The sequence below is a fragment of the Sminthopsis crassicaudata genome, chromosome 3, assembly GCF_048593235.1.
Source record: "Sminthopsis crassicaudata isolate SCR6 chromosome 3, ASM4859323v1, whole genome shotgun sequence".
In the NCBI taxonomy this organism is placed as follows: Eukaryota; Metazoa; Chordata; class Mammalia; order Dasyuromorphia; family Dasyuridae; genus Sminthopsis; species Sminthopsis crassicaudata.
In genome coordinates this window covers 408,939,616-408,957,397 of record NC_133619.1, presented here as the reverse complement: position 1 = coordinate 408,957,397, position 17,782 = coordinate 408,939,616, and the positions used below count along the sequence as shown (strand labels likewise).

General features: G+C 32.9%; 1 protein-coding gene across 1 annotated transcript in view; it reads right to left on the bottom strand.

Annotated features, from left to right (window-relative positions):
* Positions 1-17,782, bottom strand: part of DNAH7 (dynein axonemal heavy chain 7) — a 278,808-nt gene that overhangs the window by 89,804 nt on the left and 171,222 nt on the right. Inside the window, exons 40-44 of the mRNA XM_074302814.1 lie at positions 11,978-12,850; positions 9,213-9,442; positions 7,909-8,239; positions 5,000-5,346; positions 3,101-3,281 (exon numbers count right to left, since the gene is read on the bottom strand). Coding sequence (XP_074158915.1) covers positions 3,101-3,281; positions 5,000-5,346; positions 7,909-8,239; positions 9,213-9,442; positions 11,978-12,850 — 1,962 coding nt within the window. The remainder of the gene's footprint in view (positions 1-3,100; positions 3,282-4,999; positions 5,347-7,908; positions 8,240-9,212; positions 9,443-11,977; positions 12,851-17,782) is intronic.

Here is a 17,782-nt window from a genome sequence, read left to right as displayed (position 1 = left end):
TTTAGAAGTAGGAGGGACTTGAGAGATATTTGTATAAAATTATGATACCATGTAAATGTAAACACAGATAAGTCCATAACATATATACAAATATATGACATTACAGCATATAAAAATATCAATGTTGAAGGAAGTAATCAATAACTCAAAATAAATGAAATGTCAATTAAGTTATACACAGGTACTGATTTTATATAAAGGTTTTCAAATTTTCAAAAGCTTCTAAGAACATTACAATAATCAATAAACAAATATTTTCAAAACATATTTATGGATAATTTTTCAACATTAAACCTTTGCAAAACCTTGTGTTCCAATTCCCCCCCTTCCCCTCACTCCCTCCCCTAGATGGCAAGTAATTCAATATTACTCAATATCAACATGGTAAAAATATATGTAAAATCCAATATATGCATACAGATTTATATAATTCTATTGCTGCACAAGAAAAATCAAATCAAAAAGGAAAAAAAAGAAAGAAAGTAAAATGCAAATAAACAACAAAAAGAGTGTTAATGCTATGCTGTAATCCACACTCAGTTTTCACAGTCCTCTTTCTGGGTGTAGATGGCTCTCTTCACAAGATCATTGGAATTGGCCTGAATCATAAAGAACCTCTAATTTAAAAGATAACATTTTAAAAACTCAAACCAATGTTTCCCAAACCAAGTTCATTAAGGGATAATATCTCAGATAGAAAACTTGTATTACCAAAAAAAACAAGCTATGTATGTGACAGATGTAATATCATATATTATCATTCAAGAAATTACTGCAATCTTTATTACAGTGTTTTCATCCTGTTCTGAATAGACCAGTATCCCCTACTACATCTAGGGCTGCTGCTGAGCTACTGGGAAATAGCCAGTCAGGGAATGTTATGTACCCAGTATGCATAAAAGAGCACAGATTTCTCATTCTACAATTTTAATATCTTTGTTTCCCCTAGGCTTATTATTAGGAACTGATTATAATGATCATAGAAATCCCAGAGCTGGAAGATTTTCCCAGGGTGATAGAACTAATTAATGGCAGGACTAGAGCCAGAAGTAAGATATCCTTATTTCCACTCCAGTGTGCTTTTCTACTACATGATATCATTTCAATTTGCTTAGTTACCTAACATTCTTAGCACATGGTGTGTATGATGACAACATATTCTACTCCTCTCCACTTCAAATCCCAGAAGAACCACTCTTACAGACTAGGAGAACTTGCCCTGAGCCAAGGGAGTATTTGTCCACTTGTTCTTTGCCTCCACCAACGGGAAGAGTGAGCCTGAAAGAGTCAGAGTGTGGAGCTTTGTGCAACTGTTCATAGACTGAAAACATGAGGAGCTCTAAGGGGGCATCTATGATAAACCCAGAATTGAGAAAGAGTTATTGTTGTCATAGGCAGCTAAGTTTCAGCAGAATATAAATCAATAGCTAGGGCAAGCTATAGCTTCAGGACTATTGGAGTAGCATAAGGAAACTCTTTGAAGACCTTTCTACCCAAACATTCCCAGATCCCTATCTCTACCTTCCACCAATATCCTGTAATATCCTAATGGAATGGTATCTGTTCTTCTACTCAACTAATGGATTTTACTATCAACAAGTTCCCACCCCAATCTCCCAAAGATAAGGAAATCTGAAAAAATTAAACGTAAAGAATCAAAAATAATAGCTTTTACATTAACAATCAAAACTCTAACCTAGCACATGAGACCCTGCATAATCTAGTCCGAGGCTATCTTTCCAGACATCTTTATAAACCTGTTTGTTTAGTCAAACTTACCCATTTACTATCCCCAAAACATACCACTAAACTTTTCTCATCCTGTGTTTTTTCTTATGCTATTTCCTCTAACTGAAATGCTTCCCCCCTTTCTTCTTTTCCACATATTCAAAACCTACCCATCCTTTTTTTTTTTTTTTTTAAATATATGACCTAGCTTTACTTTTCCTTCCTCTGTAAAGGTTTCCCTAACCAAGCTATCTCTTTCTAATGACTTCAGACTACTCCATTATCCCTGTAATGTAGTTCCATCAGAGTCAAATCGATAAAAATGTAAGAAGGAAGAGGGCAGTCTTTGAGTACATCAGGGAACCAGAAGTAGACTCCATGGCCAAGCAATATCTAGTCACCAGTGGAAGATCATCGACCCTCTGAGACCAAGAAAATGCTCAAGCATAAGAGACATGATTTGATTTTCCTCAAATAAGTCTTGGATACATGTGTCCCCTAAGTACATGCCTCTTTCTCTATTCTTTATATGTGTACAATCTTTCTGCCAAAGCTGAATCTATTTGTGGGAGAACAAATACCAGTTTTGTGGCATCTATGTTGTTACTTTTCTTACTCTACCATTTTAGTAAATGTCTTGATTTCAGAGAATTGTATTATTTGGTTAACTACTAAAAGATAACACATTGTTGGGGGATTGAAAGCTATTATAATTATTAGAATGTATGTAGTTGCTCAGAAATAAAACTTGTAGAATCTTTCCCATAAGAAAATCATGTGGGATTTATCCTGCAAATATTTCCATGGGATGATGCAACATATAGCACTCATCATCCCTCACCATCATTTACTATTATATATTTTGTTATCTTTTCATATTTATCAGGTTTTCCAAGTAGATACTTATCTCTTTAGGAAAAAATACTTTTTGATAATTTCTTCTAATCTCCTGTGGCTTGTATGTAAATGATAAATATTTCTTGATATAATTTAATTTTGATGACATATTTAGCCAGTGTCTATGGGAATATTTTTCTTTTTATTTCTAGAATATAATAAGAACATGGCAAATATTTTTTCCCTGATGATATCAAAATAAATTATCTTCACCTACAAAACCAACAATTAACAGATATTCAAAAGGTGAACAATTTTCCCCAAATTCATAATTTGACCACAAGAATGAACATGTAGACCACCATACTGGCCTAAATAGTCAATGTTCCCTTCCCAAGTTCCAAATGTAGGCCACAGTTAGGTTTTATGAAAACCAATCCGGGTGAGGAAGTAGAGAGAAAAGAGACATGTGGCGTACATTTGGGTCATTATGCAATGATTATACAATTGAAAATTATCCATAGCTGTTACATACCTGATTTTCTAGGTCAGCCTTTTTTTGTTTGTTTAATTCAAGTGTTTCTTGAAGTTTGGCTAATTTATCCTGAACCTCTTTAAGTGCTGCTTGTTTCTTTCTAAGACCATCCATGGCAATTTTAAGTTCACCTTCAGCCTGGGCCAGCTTGATCTTTTTGGGGGCTACAACTTTTGCCACTCTAAAAAAAGCAACATAATTAATTGGAATATGTTTATAACATTTTATCATGAATCTTTATGCTTAAATATGCATGCACTTCTAGTTTCCTTAGTACTCACTACAAACTGATAAAACAATTGGTTTTTCTAATATAACATCAAACATCAATGAAAAATTTAAGAAAAGAAAATCATCAAATTATAAAACATCTAAAAAGTATTAAGCTAAGTATAGCAGGTATTTTCAAATTTACTTGTTCTCATGTTTCAAAATAAAATGCCAAACTATTTCTACAACTGACTTATTACCAAAGTATTTAATTTAATGTTCTACATATGTTAATATATAAAATAAGAATGAAAGAGGAATGTGCTTACTATTCCAACTATATTATTACCATGTATGTGGTCAGTTATATCAATTGATTAAAGAGGAATTTTCTGATAAAGCCAATGTTATGGCTTTGCCCAATTGTGTTTTCTCTTTTATATCCATGGACTGCATCCTTAACCTCAGTCTACCATATTACAGTCTATATATATTACAAATATATTTTACATTCATATACTGCATCTTTAGCCTCAGTCTACCATATTATAGTCTACATATATTACAAATATAAGTTGTCAGTCAAATGAGGTGAGACAAAGGGCTGGACTATGCCCAATTTCTCAGCAATATTTTAACACAATTTTATATGCATAATAAATTAGGAAAGCCACTTTGTTAGCTAAGGATAGAATGTGACATATTTTATCTTATTTTCAAAATAATTTTCACAAATGTTCATCAAATAATGGGATTTTTTTTAACTGGAAGAGGTCTTAGAGACAAGCAATCTAGTCCAACTCTCATTTTTCTTATGAGTTGGCCACAGTGAAGAGCAGTGGAGAAGAAACAATGAAAAACAAATCTGTTATTATATTCAACCCTTAGATTCGTTATTTGGGGGTATATTGTGAAATTATACCAAAAAATTAACAATTAGCATGAAACAAGTTACCAAGTTATCATTTTCCTCACCCTAACCTATTATGTTTGTTTTGTTTTTTTAATGGAAATAACCAATGAACCTGAGTAAAGCAGTAGGTATATATATATATATATATATATATATATATATATATATATACATATACACACACACACACATATATATATGTATATATAAAACTATTGGATGGAATTATATTGATCAACATAAACACAGATATATAGCTTCAAATTACTACATACAACAGGCTCAACAGGATCACCATGGCCAACATATGGCCAAAAATCCAGTTCTTATTGAAATAGCAATAAGGAGGAGGAAGGAAGAAGTTCTCTATAAGAGATTAGAGTGAGAAAAAAAAATTAAAACTCAGAGATATCTGAAACCTTAAAGAGAAAGAAGAAATTCAATAAAATATTTTCTTAGAAAGGCCTATCTTTTGATAATGAAATTTATACTTTTGCTTTTCTGGATAAATGATTTTAAGAGTTCTTGCTATATTTTGTGATATATTTCTCAACATAGTGATTAAAATTATTTTTAGACATTTTCTGTATGTGCTATACTATTTGTGGCTTATATATAAAAACTTATTCTCTATTTTAAAATTTAAGATCACAATATTAAGCACAGAAGACACTCCAATGAGCCTAAAATATTTACAATCTTTAACATCTTAATCAATCTTAAAGAAAAAAAGACCTAGAAATAACATGACAATAATTTTTCATATTAGAACTTACTTATCATAGGAATCCATTGCTATAACCCATTTGCATAAACCTTCTGCTGCAGTGGAAGCATTTCTAATCTTTTCTGGAACAAAATCTGGATTTGGCAGATAATTTTTCCTAATGATATTCATATATGCTGGAGGTATGTTGTCCTTATCATATTCATGAAGGGACTGCAGAAATCTAATGTCACCAAGAAGTCTTTTAGCTGGACCCCAAAAGTCCTCTATTTTTTTCCCTGAGCCTGATGGGTCAGGAATTTTATCTGCTTTGATCCCTTTCAAGATACATATAGCTTCCATAACAATCTTGACACCAGCAGGTGGACTCTTCATGGATTTTACCACTGTAATATCCTTTAAACAAAATATTCCAATTAGTACCGAAGAAATAGTTTGATCTATCTACAACTTTATTCTTATTTTCAGATTATACAAAAACAGGAACTGTACTCCTATAATCTAAAATAAAAGTTGGTTTTAAATTGCCTACCTACTTTTAAATCCTATCTTCCCTTATCCACTTGGTTTTCAAATGGATTACTCTAGATAACTTTTTTTTTTTTTTTTTGCTAAACATAATTCTCAGTAATTAAATGTGAGGCTAGCAGTATTGTTAAAATTCTTACAAAGTACCAAAGACAGTGGAATTGATAGAGACAATAATTATCTAATTTAGCATGGGTTCAGTATGATTGATTCTGATCCTACAAGGAGATGTTAAGGGCCAGAACTTGAGACAAGGTACTAAGTGGAATTGAGGAGGACAATGGTTTAAATTTAGTTTTAGCATTGATTTAATCCTACAAAAAAATAATGATTTTCCTAGTGATATAATGATTGGTGTATGCTCAGCGTGGGGCATATAGGGAAAGAGGTGTCAGGGACAGGAAGGACAAGCCCCAAGAAGCTAATTTGGAGGGAGCTAGAGGCTGAAGCTGGCAGAGGCAAAGGACTAGCGGCAGGAACTCTCAGAACCAAGGAGAGAGATGGGGCTTCTAAGAAAGCTAACTGGGTCCCAGGAAAAGAGACAAGACTTTGAAGGAAACAATAAAGGATTTGGACTTTAATACCTGGCTGCATTTGGAGTGATTAATCTGAACTGAAATGAAGGCTGCCTCCAGAAGCTCCCCAAGAAATCCCAGAGAACATTACATTTTAGAGACGAATATTACACAGTATGAATTTCTTATTCATAGTGTTAGCCTACACATAAGTCATGGCCACTAAGAGTGTTACACAGAAAGATATATCTGTGAGTTTTAAGTACTGATCCAAATTCCTGCTTATCTATCTGACAAACTATATATATATATATATATATATATATATATATATATATATATATATATATATATATATTGATTTTTTTAAAATCAACAAATCCATAAAAATACATTTGAAAAATTTTGCAAGTTATCAGGAATATGTGGATATAAACTAATGTAATATTTTTATTAAGGACTTGTTACTATTTTAATAACAAATTGTTATTTGTTATTAATTTATCAATACATTAATGAGTATTAGGCATCATAATTAGCACAATAATTAAGGAAGACAATTTAGGGACAGTGGAGAAGAATGAAAGGGTCAATCAAGGATAGAAGAAATCAGACAAAATAACAAGGGTTCTCAGTGAGTAAAGAACTGAATTCCTACAGCAAGAGGAGAGAATTAAAACTACAGAAAATCTATCAAGGGTTATAATGTAAAATTGAACTAGGAAGAAATAGAAATTAGTTACTTAATGACTAAATTTGTAGTGAACAAACTAACAGGAGATGATGAGTAGTACAGAATCATCTTATCCTAACATAAGCCACAGTCCTGAACTCATAGGACAGCTTTACTTTCATCTCTTGGCTTGCATGCCTGAGGGTCAGATATAAAGGGAAACCAGATCTTGAGAAAAGGGCAACATCTTACCCAAATATTATTTTTTGATATTGATCCTATCTTGTGGGAAAGAGGAAAATTTCCTCTTATCCCAACTCCAGATTGATCCATTCAACTAAGGTAAAAGGATAAAAATAAGAGAGGTAGAAAAAAATATATAAAAATAGAAACTAGAAGTCTCATTCTTATTTTCCTCTGGTGCTCAAATTTCAAAGGCTACATTCCTAGTCTTGGGTGGAATCAAAAGACTTGAATAGAAGAATGAATGAAGCTAAAAAAGCACAAATAAATAATAGGCAATAGGGGCAATGGAAGACATGAAAGAAAGGACATCATCTGTACAGATTCTGACAAATTTGAGTGACAAGACTGCTAGTGAAGTGAAAATTGGTCAACTAGTGAAGCTGATAATCTCAACTTAATCTCAGAATTGTAAGAGTCCAAAAGCAATCAATAGGTGGTAGAAAAAGAACTAAAGATGTCCTTCCAGTAGAATATAAGCTCCTTGAAGCAGGGACTAGTTCAGGTTTTTTGTCTTTGTGCCTCAATGCCTAGCACAAAGTCTGGAACATAGTAAGTGCTTAATAAATGCTTGTTTAATTAATACCTACCCATTCTGTTTTGGTAAATTGTCTCTCTGTCTCTGTCGCTGTCTCTCTCTCTCTCTCTCTCTCTCTCTCTCTCTCTCTCTCTCTCTCTCTCTCACACACACACACACACACACACACATCCATCCAGGGGATCCCTCTCCTGGACCTGAGGCAACAGCTGCTGGGACATGTGAACTTGTTGAAATGAGTCAGGAGCAAGTCAGTTCATAATAACAATTTAAAACAGAAACACACATAGTGATGCAATCCAGCCCAACAATAAGTCCAAATGAAAGTCTGAAAGACAAACAAAATAGAGCCATCCAAGAACCAACCAAACTTTGGGGAAACAAATTTTAAATATTTTATCTGCTTATTGAGATTCATTTTCACAAAGGTAAATAAATCCATACAGCACTTTTAGCTTTACCTGGGCTGTCAGAGTGTCAAGTGCAGCCAGAGCAGATTCCAAGATGGGCAGGGCTTCTGCCAGATCAGCATCGCATTCATCCTTGATTGCCTTTGCAGCCATTGCTTGTTCATTTGCTACAGCTTCATCAGCTTTCACTATTTTTTCAGTTTTGGCCACTTCCATAGACTCCTTCTCAATGATCGCCATCATCTCATCAACTTGCTTGCTTGCCACTTTCAACTGAGGCTGCAGAGCTTCCAGCTCACACTGCATTGTGGCTACTTGTGAGGCAGCAGAGTCCAATTTCTCTAAGCCCACCTCATACCGCCTTTTCATTTTCATTACCTCACTAAAAACAACAAGAAGAAAACAACTTTCTGCAAATATTCACTCACATTGTCAATTTATATGCACTAAATATCATTCAGCTACTGAGTTTCTCTGTTGTAAGATTTTTCTTTTTTTTTTAATTGTAGTAAGTTTATTTATTTTTAATACACATTGCTTTATGAATCATTTTGGAAGAGAAAAATCAGACAAAAGGGAAAAACCATGGGAGAGATAAAAAAAAAAACAATAGAAAACAGAGGTGAACATAGCATGTGCTAATGATTTATATTCAGTCTCCTTAGTTCTTTTTCTGGATGCAAATGGCATTTACTGTCCAAAGTCTATTGAAATTGCTTTGGATACATAATTATTTTTCAAGGAGGAAATTCTTTTCCATGATATTATCTTCACTCTTTCTGTCCCTCTTTCTGGTTTGTTCCTTCTAAACCTCTCATTTGTTCTCTTCAGGACCTCCATGTAAAATTGACCTTTTTCCACTCTTCATGGTTTTGATCAGTTTAATGCAGCACTGCCTTTTACCCTTCCTTGACTTACTCCTCTGTCTCTCACTTGCTTATCCCTTTGGTTTCTCATTATTCAGTATAATTTATTGTTGTACCCACAAAGCTGGTCATGCTTTAGATCTCATCATACTCTCAAAATAAACCATGCTCAACATCTTGGATTCTGAAAAGCTTCTCTCTGATTACAATATACTGCCATTCTATTTCTCCCTCTGTCTCATTTCTAAATATGTCATTTATCTTTATTTCAGAATAAATAATTAATATTTATTGAGCTTTTCATTTAACTCACCTAACAATTTGTAAAAATTTAAATCAAAGCATCTTGATGAAAATCACACAGAGGAGGGCAAATATCACATTGTGATCTATGATCTTAATGTTGTTTATAGTAAATTTATATTTATAACTATACATATATATATATACCAGCTCATATTATTTAACAAAGTGAAATTTTATTCTTACCTCCTTTTCTTTTCCAATAAGGTTTTAAATGTGGAGATTAATTCAAGATAAGAAGTAGGAGTTACATAGTTGTGCCTTTGAAGTTCAGAATGGAAGGATTCAGATAATTCAATAGTGGAAGTATGGAAACTTTTACACATCTCAATACAGCCATTTCGAGTATCTTCAGACATTTCAATATCTTGTAAGAAGCGTGAGGCAACTGCTTGTAGTGCATCCTCAGGCCATGTCTAATTTTAAGACAAAAATTTTAGTACTTCATCTAATTTGAAAAAATCTTAACCAAATTCTTGCTATTTTCTGGCATAGAAAAAAATTATTAACATTAACCATACTTGAATTCCCGAATAATAGTTATGTTATTTTTTTAAACCAAAAATCTCAACAAAAACTTTTATCAACAAAATTGGGGCAGTCAGATGGCACAGGAGATAAGAGTGCAGAGCCTAAAATCAAGTCTTACCTTCCTGGCCCTCAGACAATTTTTTCCTATGTAACACTGGGGTAAGTCACTTAAACCTGTTAGCCTCAGTTTCTCATCTATAAAATGAATTGAACAAAAAAAATGGCAAACCACTTCAGTGTCTTTGCCATAAAAACCCCAAAATGGGATCAGGAAGAGTCAGACACAATTAAACAACAATAATAACTTTATTTAATTTAAGAAAATCTTAACAAAATTCTCAATTTTTTTATAGAATAAAATTCAATTTTATTAGCACTAATGAATGATATTTGAGGTTTTTTAATATAGCTAGATGAATTTTTTTACTGAAAATCTAAATATTCATATCAACAAAATTAGTAATAACTTTATGGACAACTATATCTCAATTTTTAATAAAAACCTAAATGTAAGCTTACTTTTATTAGTAGAATTTTTATTATGCAGCTTTCTATGTAGCAATAAATATATTGTTGTTAGGGAAAGGCTGGATCCCTATAGTCTACTATAAAGGAGAAAACCCTGATGAAATCATTTGGACCTGATATTTGAAACAATTCTTAGTGGGGCAAGTGAAATGAGAAATTGATAAAAAGGAATGAAACCGAATTTTAGTTTCTATCAGGGAGGTCCATTTTTAGTAACAGGATGACTCAGTGGAAGACTGCTGTTCATAGAAAACTTGAAAATATAAAAAATATTCAAGAGACCAAAAAGGATGGAGCACAAAGATATTTGTGCTTTTGCCATTTGTTGGCTTCTATGTTGCTCTCTTTCCATTAGGCATTAAATTTTTATATTTTTAATTTTAAGTCTAGGTTATCATATTAGTGTTTAGCAAAATCAGGCCATATATTTACATACACACATATATATATATGCATATTTGCATATACACACTTATCCATCTCTCATTTTTTAAAATCATGCTTCAAATATAAAGTAATACGTATATCAGTAAACCTGACAAATTAAGTGAGCTGAATGGAGGGTGTAAAGAGATTAACTAAAAGAACTGACTTCAAATATGATGAGACTAGTGTCAGAAGACAAGGTATCTAACTAAGTATGCAGAATCCAGGCATAATTAGGGAATAAGAATATAGCTATTTATTTCTTTTTTATGTTGTTGGTTTTGTTTTTTTTTTTTTTTTAGTTTTGTTTCATTTATTTATTTAATCCTGGGTATGACAACTGGGGTTAAGTGATTTGCCCAAGGGCATATAGCTAGTAAATATTTAAGTGTCTGAGGCCAGATTTAAACTAGGTTCAATCTAGTTATTTGAATCAGAACTTTGAACTTGGGTTCTCTTGATTCCAAGGCTAGTGCTCTATCTACTGTGCTATCTAGTTGCCCCAGAGATCTGTTTCTAAGCAGATTCAAGGTCACTGCTGGATATTCAGGGAATGGATGGTAAACCAGCAAGCTGTCCAATAAGTAGATAAGACAGCAAGGAGCTGACCTTGGAGCAAATGGGAGAATAAGACCCTTCAAGGGGCCAGAAAGGCTGACTTGGCAGGATTAGTATGTTACCAGTAAAAGTGAGGACACCTTCCTTACAGGAGATGGTGGGTCATGATAATTGATGTTTTGCTATTAGGGATTTAGAAAGCCTATATTGATGGAGTTTTCATATTAAGGGATTATAGTAAAACTAAGCTGAATTCTCTAGCTATTTTTTAAATGCTTACAATTACTTATTGGGCATAATTGGTCCATAATTGAATGTTATCTAGCATATACCAGTTTATTTTGCACTTAAGATAGCTTGAATGTACTGCTATTATTACAATACCACAAGGAATGTAGGAAATTGTAGGAGGAGGAAATATGGAACAATTGCATTCCTAAGGATATATGTACAAGAAAAAAAAAAAAAGTACCAAGTTTTTGAGTGGTGATATGGTCATGAAACCATGGGGATAACTGTAAACAGGCTTTATAAGATTTTTTTAGGAATTGGAGATTATATTTCCTATCTTTACATATAAAACCCCATGGAAAATTTTCTTCATTTTGCATTCCTGGAAAAATTATACAACTGAGACAAAAGGAAGAATTAGGGAAATTATTTTCGCAAATTTATACCCACTGAAATTTTCAGTAATATAGTAAATTCTGATTTAAAAGGGATTTTTGGATAATTTACTTATTATCTTGATATTTCAAATGAGAATCTGAGAAAATAAATTTTACTTTTGACTGTATCTAATCAAGGCATTTTGCTAAAATGACTTTTATGTAATACAAAAATGTAACATTAGGAAGATTTGAATTCCTACAGCTCAACATGCAAATTTAAAATTTATAAAACAATACCTGAAACCAGTCAATGGTGCAGCAATTAACAAGAGCTGGAAATTTTCGAAGACGATTACGGAATGCATCTCCAATTGGACTCATGGCCAATACCACATGGAGTTGATCTCGACAGCGATCAATGAACATGTTAAAAAGAGCTATGGGACTACCATCTGTTTGTTTTGTTCTATCACGTTGGCGATCTATCTGACGCATTTTTTCACATATTTCTTGCTTTTCATCCACTGCAAAAAGATTTGGAACTTCTCCTGCATTTAGCAAATTATTAATATCTTCTAGAAATGATTCTTTTTTAATTTGTGTATCTGTAAACAAGAAAACACCTTGCATCTCTCCTTCAGATGATTTCCTTAAGATAAGTTTTAAATCTTCATGCCATTCATAAGGACCATAACTTTTGGATATTTCAACCTGGAAAATTGTATAATCAGCCATATGGGCAGCTAATCGGGTGACTGACTGTCTACCACTGCCTCCAACACCAACTAGAAGAGCATGACTTCGAGGTTGCTTAAGGATCCTGGAAATTCTGCTTATGTGTTCTATGGCAAACCGGAACAATACAAGCTGCATGGTTTTTTTAGTCATATTATTATATTCTTCAAGTTGACTTTCAACAACTACTCGTAGATTGTCCAAATCACTGATTTCCCTGTAGTTAGTGTCTTCTCTTCTAGGATCATGGAAATCACAAAACATTAAACTACGCAAGTCGTCTTCTTCAACCATTCCATCACCATCAAAGTCCAAAGCTTTAAAAAGCTCATGAAAATTTTGTCCCATGTTAGTTTCCATCACTTCCTTAATATAACCCACAAGCCAACTTCTATCTGAATTATCCAGTAGACGATCATAATATACTCTAAGTACCTAAATAATAAAAAAGAAACCATTCAAAATATCAAATATTGGTTTTTTTTTCCATTGGTACTTTGATAAGGTTAATCTTTAAAAAAAAGATCATGGAAAATTTTAGGAAAATTCCCATAGATTTAAACATACATTTCCACCATTAGATTTCTATTTTCATATCTCATTGTGATTTGGGAGTGACCTTGGGTTCCTTAAGGAATACAAGATCCAGTAGGTCTAACCAAACTTTAGAAAAGTTAGTTAGTAGAAGCCTAGTGACAAACTTGTGTTTGCCATTCAACAGCCAGACTAATAATATAGAAAGGATGGCTCATAATCAGAAGGATGACCAATAGGTGATGAATTTTTCAATTTATGAAATCTTTGTTGAAAAAATAGGGAACACATTGATGAAACCACAGCTCTCCAAAGTACTAACTTGGTATTTAATTTAAAGTGCACACACACTTATTTAAGCATTTGCCAATTATCTCAAAATATAGAATTTGTAAGTGTACATTCATGAATGCCAAAAATAGAATCATTAATCCTTTGGTTAATATGTAGTTAGTCATATATGGATCCTTAGAGATCATATTTAGTTAAAGGACCTTTATTTGAACAGATTTGGAAACTGAGGTCTAGGGAAGACATGCCCTAAGCCAAATATTGATTAGCACAGTTGGAACTAGAATTCAAATTTCCTATTAGGAGCTAAGATTTAAAGGAAATTAAACATTTTAAAGGCATTTAATCATAACCCTTATACTATAAGTAAAAATGGAAATAAAAGATAGATTATGCTATGCTTGGGTCAATCTGATGACCAAAAGAAATGAATGCTCTCATTAACTGGCAATGACTTCAGTGCTATGAAAGTCATAATAGATAAAAGAGATAGAAGAGGAGGAGAAAAGGAGGTTTTAACACCATAAGCAGAGATCAGAACTGATCCTAATAGGAGCATCAAACAGAAGACATTGAAAGTAAAAGAAAGAAGCAATGATGAAGAGTCAAAAGAACAATGCTATAATCTCAAGGAGCAAAAACTCACTTAGGTATCAGTATCCACTAAATGGATCATCTTATGCTAAAAGTAGATCAACCCCAAGATACTATATGTGCACCTGTGTGTGTGTGAGATGAGGGAAAGGGGATAGTTATTGTCAACATCATCATCATTTTTCTTATCTCATTTTCATCATGTTCAATGAAGTTCAGAGAGATTCAAAGAGATTTGCCCAGGATCTCAAGCAAATGTGAACACAGGTCTTTCTGATTCCAAGCCCAGTATTCTACATACCATATCATGCTTCCTCTTTCTCTTGCTTTTCCTCTATCTTTATATCACACTAGCTAGCATTTATTTAGAGCTTTAAGATTTTCAGAGCGCTTTACATTTTATCTTAGTGAATCTTTATAATAATCCTCCAAGCAAGGTCCTATTATACCTTTCTATAGTTGAAGAAACTGAGTCTGAGAGAAGTTAAGTGATGTGGCCAAAATTACACAACTAAGTGTCTGAGAGATATTTGAATTCAGAACTTTTTGACTCTACATCCAGCATTCTATTCATTATGCCATCTAAATGCTTCTATTTATTTGGGACTAGAATGGTTATTTGATTAGTGTAAGAAATTCCAGGAGAGGAAACTGATACCTATTACTCTGCTCTTCAGACTTGGAGAGTTGCCTTGCACATATTATGTGAGTTGCTCAGGGTCCCACAGACAGTATTTTGAAAGTAGGACTCGAACAAGGCAGCTTTCCAAGCAGTACATAGCCCCCTCCCCTCCTACTCTTTCTCTGTATACAAACAATGGGATATATCATCTGGGTTCATGTCATAATCTGGACAAAATTAATTTCATTACTTTGTTTTTCTAGTATGGGTGGTTTGATCAATTTCCTTTGTAATCCTGCATATTTAATGGAGAATCTCTGCAGGATTCCAATTAATAGGAAGGAAGCAGCTGCAAACAGAAGCATTTGAAGAACTCCACCACTGATGCATGTGTAAGTTTATAAACATTTTTAGAGATGAGAAAGAAGGAACATGAGTCAGTAGATACTGGTAGCTTTATAGTCACTTTTTTGGGTGTCAGTACCACTTGTGATTTTTTCCTATCCTTTTGAAATCTTCTCTTCTTTGAGATTTCTTTAAAATTGATTTCATGATGGAATACTATGAGAAATATGCTATAAGAAATGATGAGCTTGTTTACTTAAGAAAAACATGGAAAGACTTGCATAAAATAATGAAGAGAAAAATAAACAGAACCAAGAGAATACTGTAAACAGTAACAGCAGTACTACTACTACTAACTACAATTGACACATCATTTTGACTATTATAAATATCCAAATTAACTACAAAGAACCTATGAAGGAAGATGCTATCTACATCTACAGAAAGAACTAATAGAAATATGTATAGAATGATTTTACATATGTCTAATGGTAGCCATCTCTAGAGTGAGGAGATTAAAAAAGGAAAAAATAATTTACAAGATAACTATTATATATTTAAAAGGAATAACAATTTGCAGTAGATGCACATAAACTTGCAGTTTCATGTACAATCATCTTTATTATACTGTTATGAAAATGTTTTATTTCATAAAATAAAATAAATATTTAAAAATCAATCTCTGAGTATCTTAAAAAAATGTGTGTACTCAAGAACTTATTTGCTCTAGGTCTAACTTCTCTTCCCAATTTTCTCTCTTAATTGCCATTGATCCTACTTCAAATAGTACATTGATGCTGAGGTAGCAGAATCTAATTATGATTGTTCCATTTATCATTGCAAATGAAAATAGATCACTATGGAAATATGTTAAAGCTACTATATTTCATGTGTTTATTGTATACCTTTCAGTTTTACAAATGATCTTTGAATAATCTGGATGAGCAGTATCTCACATCAAGCTCTCTATGAATCTCTTCTTGACTACTTTTTGCTTTGGCAGATGATACTGCTCAAATGTTACAAATGTGCTTGTACTTTCTGCTGGTGTTTCCCTTGGATGTCACTTCTCCAATTGGAAAGATTAAAATCTGATGTCTGAGGTTTCTTCATCTTCTTCATTGTTTTAGATTCATAAAACAAGTCTTCTAAGAAACTGACCACAGATTTAATGTCTGAATTTTATCTCACTTTTTTTCAGCTCAATATTTTTTTCTAGGTTAATAGCTTGTTTAAACAGGTCAGATTGAAGTTGCTGCAGTAGTAGAGTTCATTTTCATCTCTATCCTTATATCCTCTCCCTAATTTGACTTTTTTTTTAACCTTTATTGTCACCAGTTAATGATCCAACTCTTCAGAACTAATTGATATATTGACTGTGTCTATAACCATTTATTTCTTTTATGCTAAGAAACTGTCAATTTCATTTCTTCAAATGTTGATAGAACACCGTTACCAATGTCTTCTGATTCTTTTCTTCAATAAAGGTATGAGTAGTCTCCGAGTTATTCATCTCTTATTTACCTGTCCTTAATCATAGACTCATATTTTATTCAATATGTTTCTTTTTTAAAAATGCAAGTCTTGGTATAATTATTTGAGAAATGTTTCTCTCAAAAAAAAAGATTAAATGTTAGGTATCTGGGAAAGTCATTTATTCAAAATACCTCATTTAATCCAAAACATATTGATTAAGTACTTATCATGTGCTAAGAACTCAGCTAGGTACAAATTATACAAAAGCCAAAGGCAAACAGTAGTCCCTGATCTTAAGGGACTTACATGTGTACAAAATGTAAACTTCATGTAAGCAGAGATTTAGTTACTAATCTCTTTTATCTTTTCCAGCACTAGCACAATGCTTTATATAACCTCGCAAGTACTTCATAATTACTTTTCATTTAGTCATAACCTTGCTAGATAATTTGCTAGATGAGTTATTTCATCAATTATCTAGGCAGATACTTAGCAAGTCCATGATAGAATGAGACAAAGGACGGAGAATTTTATTGAAAGAGGGGAGAAGGAAGAGAAAAGAAGGTATGAAGAATGAAATGGTATTCAAGAAGAGTGAAATAGAATGGAACTATAGAATGGACATTCCTGGGGAGTTAGGAAAAGTGCATGGGTAGGGTATCTTGGAGAAAATTAGTGAAAAAGTTTAAATGTAAAGGTAAACATCCTGATGGGCAATACAGAAGAACAGAGGCAAGACACAAGAAAGGTGTGGCTAGTTTTATCAGCAAAAAAATCACTGCATTTCTATACATCCCAAAGCCATATGCACCTTTCAAGTTTTCAAGCGTGTGTGTCAAACACTGTACTAAGCATTAGTATAATAAAGAAGTGTTAAAGCCAGAGTCTCTGCTCCCAGTGAGCTCACATTCTAAGGGGGGATACAGCATGTAAATAAATGTGTACATACATAAGATACATATAATGCAATTAGAAGATAAAGTGCTATAGAAATGGTGTGTGGTAGTAGAATGGGTAGTAGAACGGAGGACTAAGAGAAGTCTCTTGAAGAAAATAGGAATTAAGACAAATCTTGAAGGAAGCTAGAGAAACCAGGAGTTGGAGGTAAGGAAATAGAACATGGGCAGCCAATGTAAATAAGAAAAAAATGAAGAATCACACGTGAAGAATCGTGAGTAGGCAATGAAACTAGATCAAAGAAGGTATAGAAGGAGCAATATAACTCAAAAGATACTTAACCAAGAGAGATAAAATAATGCTGTTGCTAAATAAAATTTGAAATAAGAATCTTTACAATATGGGAAATTCAGTTCAACATCTCATGAGCAGAACAAGAACAGAACAAGAACAAGTCAGACTTTCATAGCAGTTCCCTGTAAGTCAATCAGTCAGCTGATAAGCATTAAACATTTATCATTATCCAGCCATTTTATTAATCAATGTGGATACAAAGGAAGTAGAAAAAATAGGCCTGCAAAGAAGTTTTTTTTTTTTAGTGAAAGGGG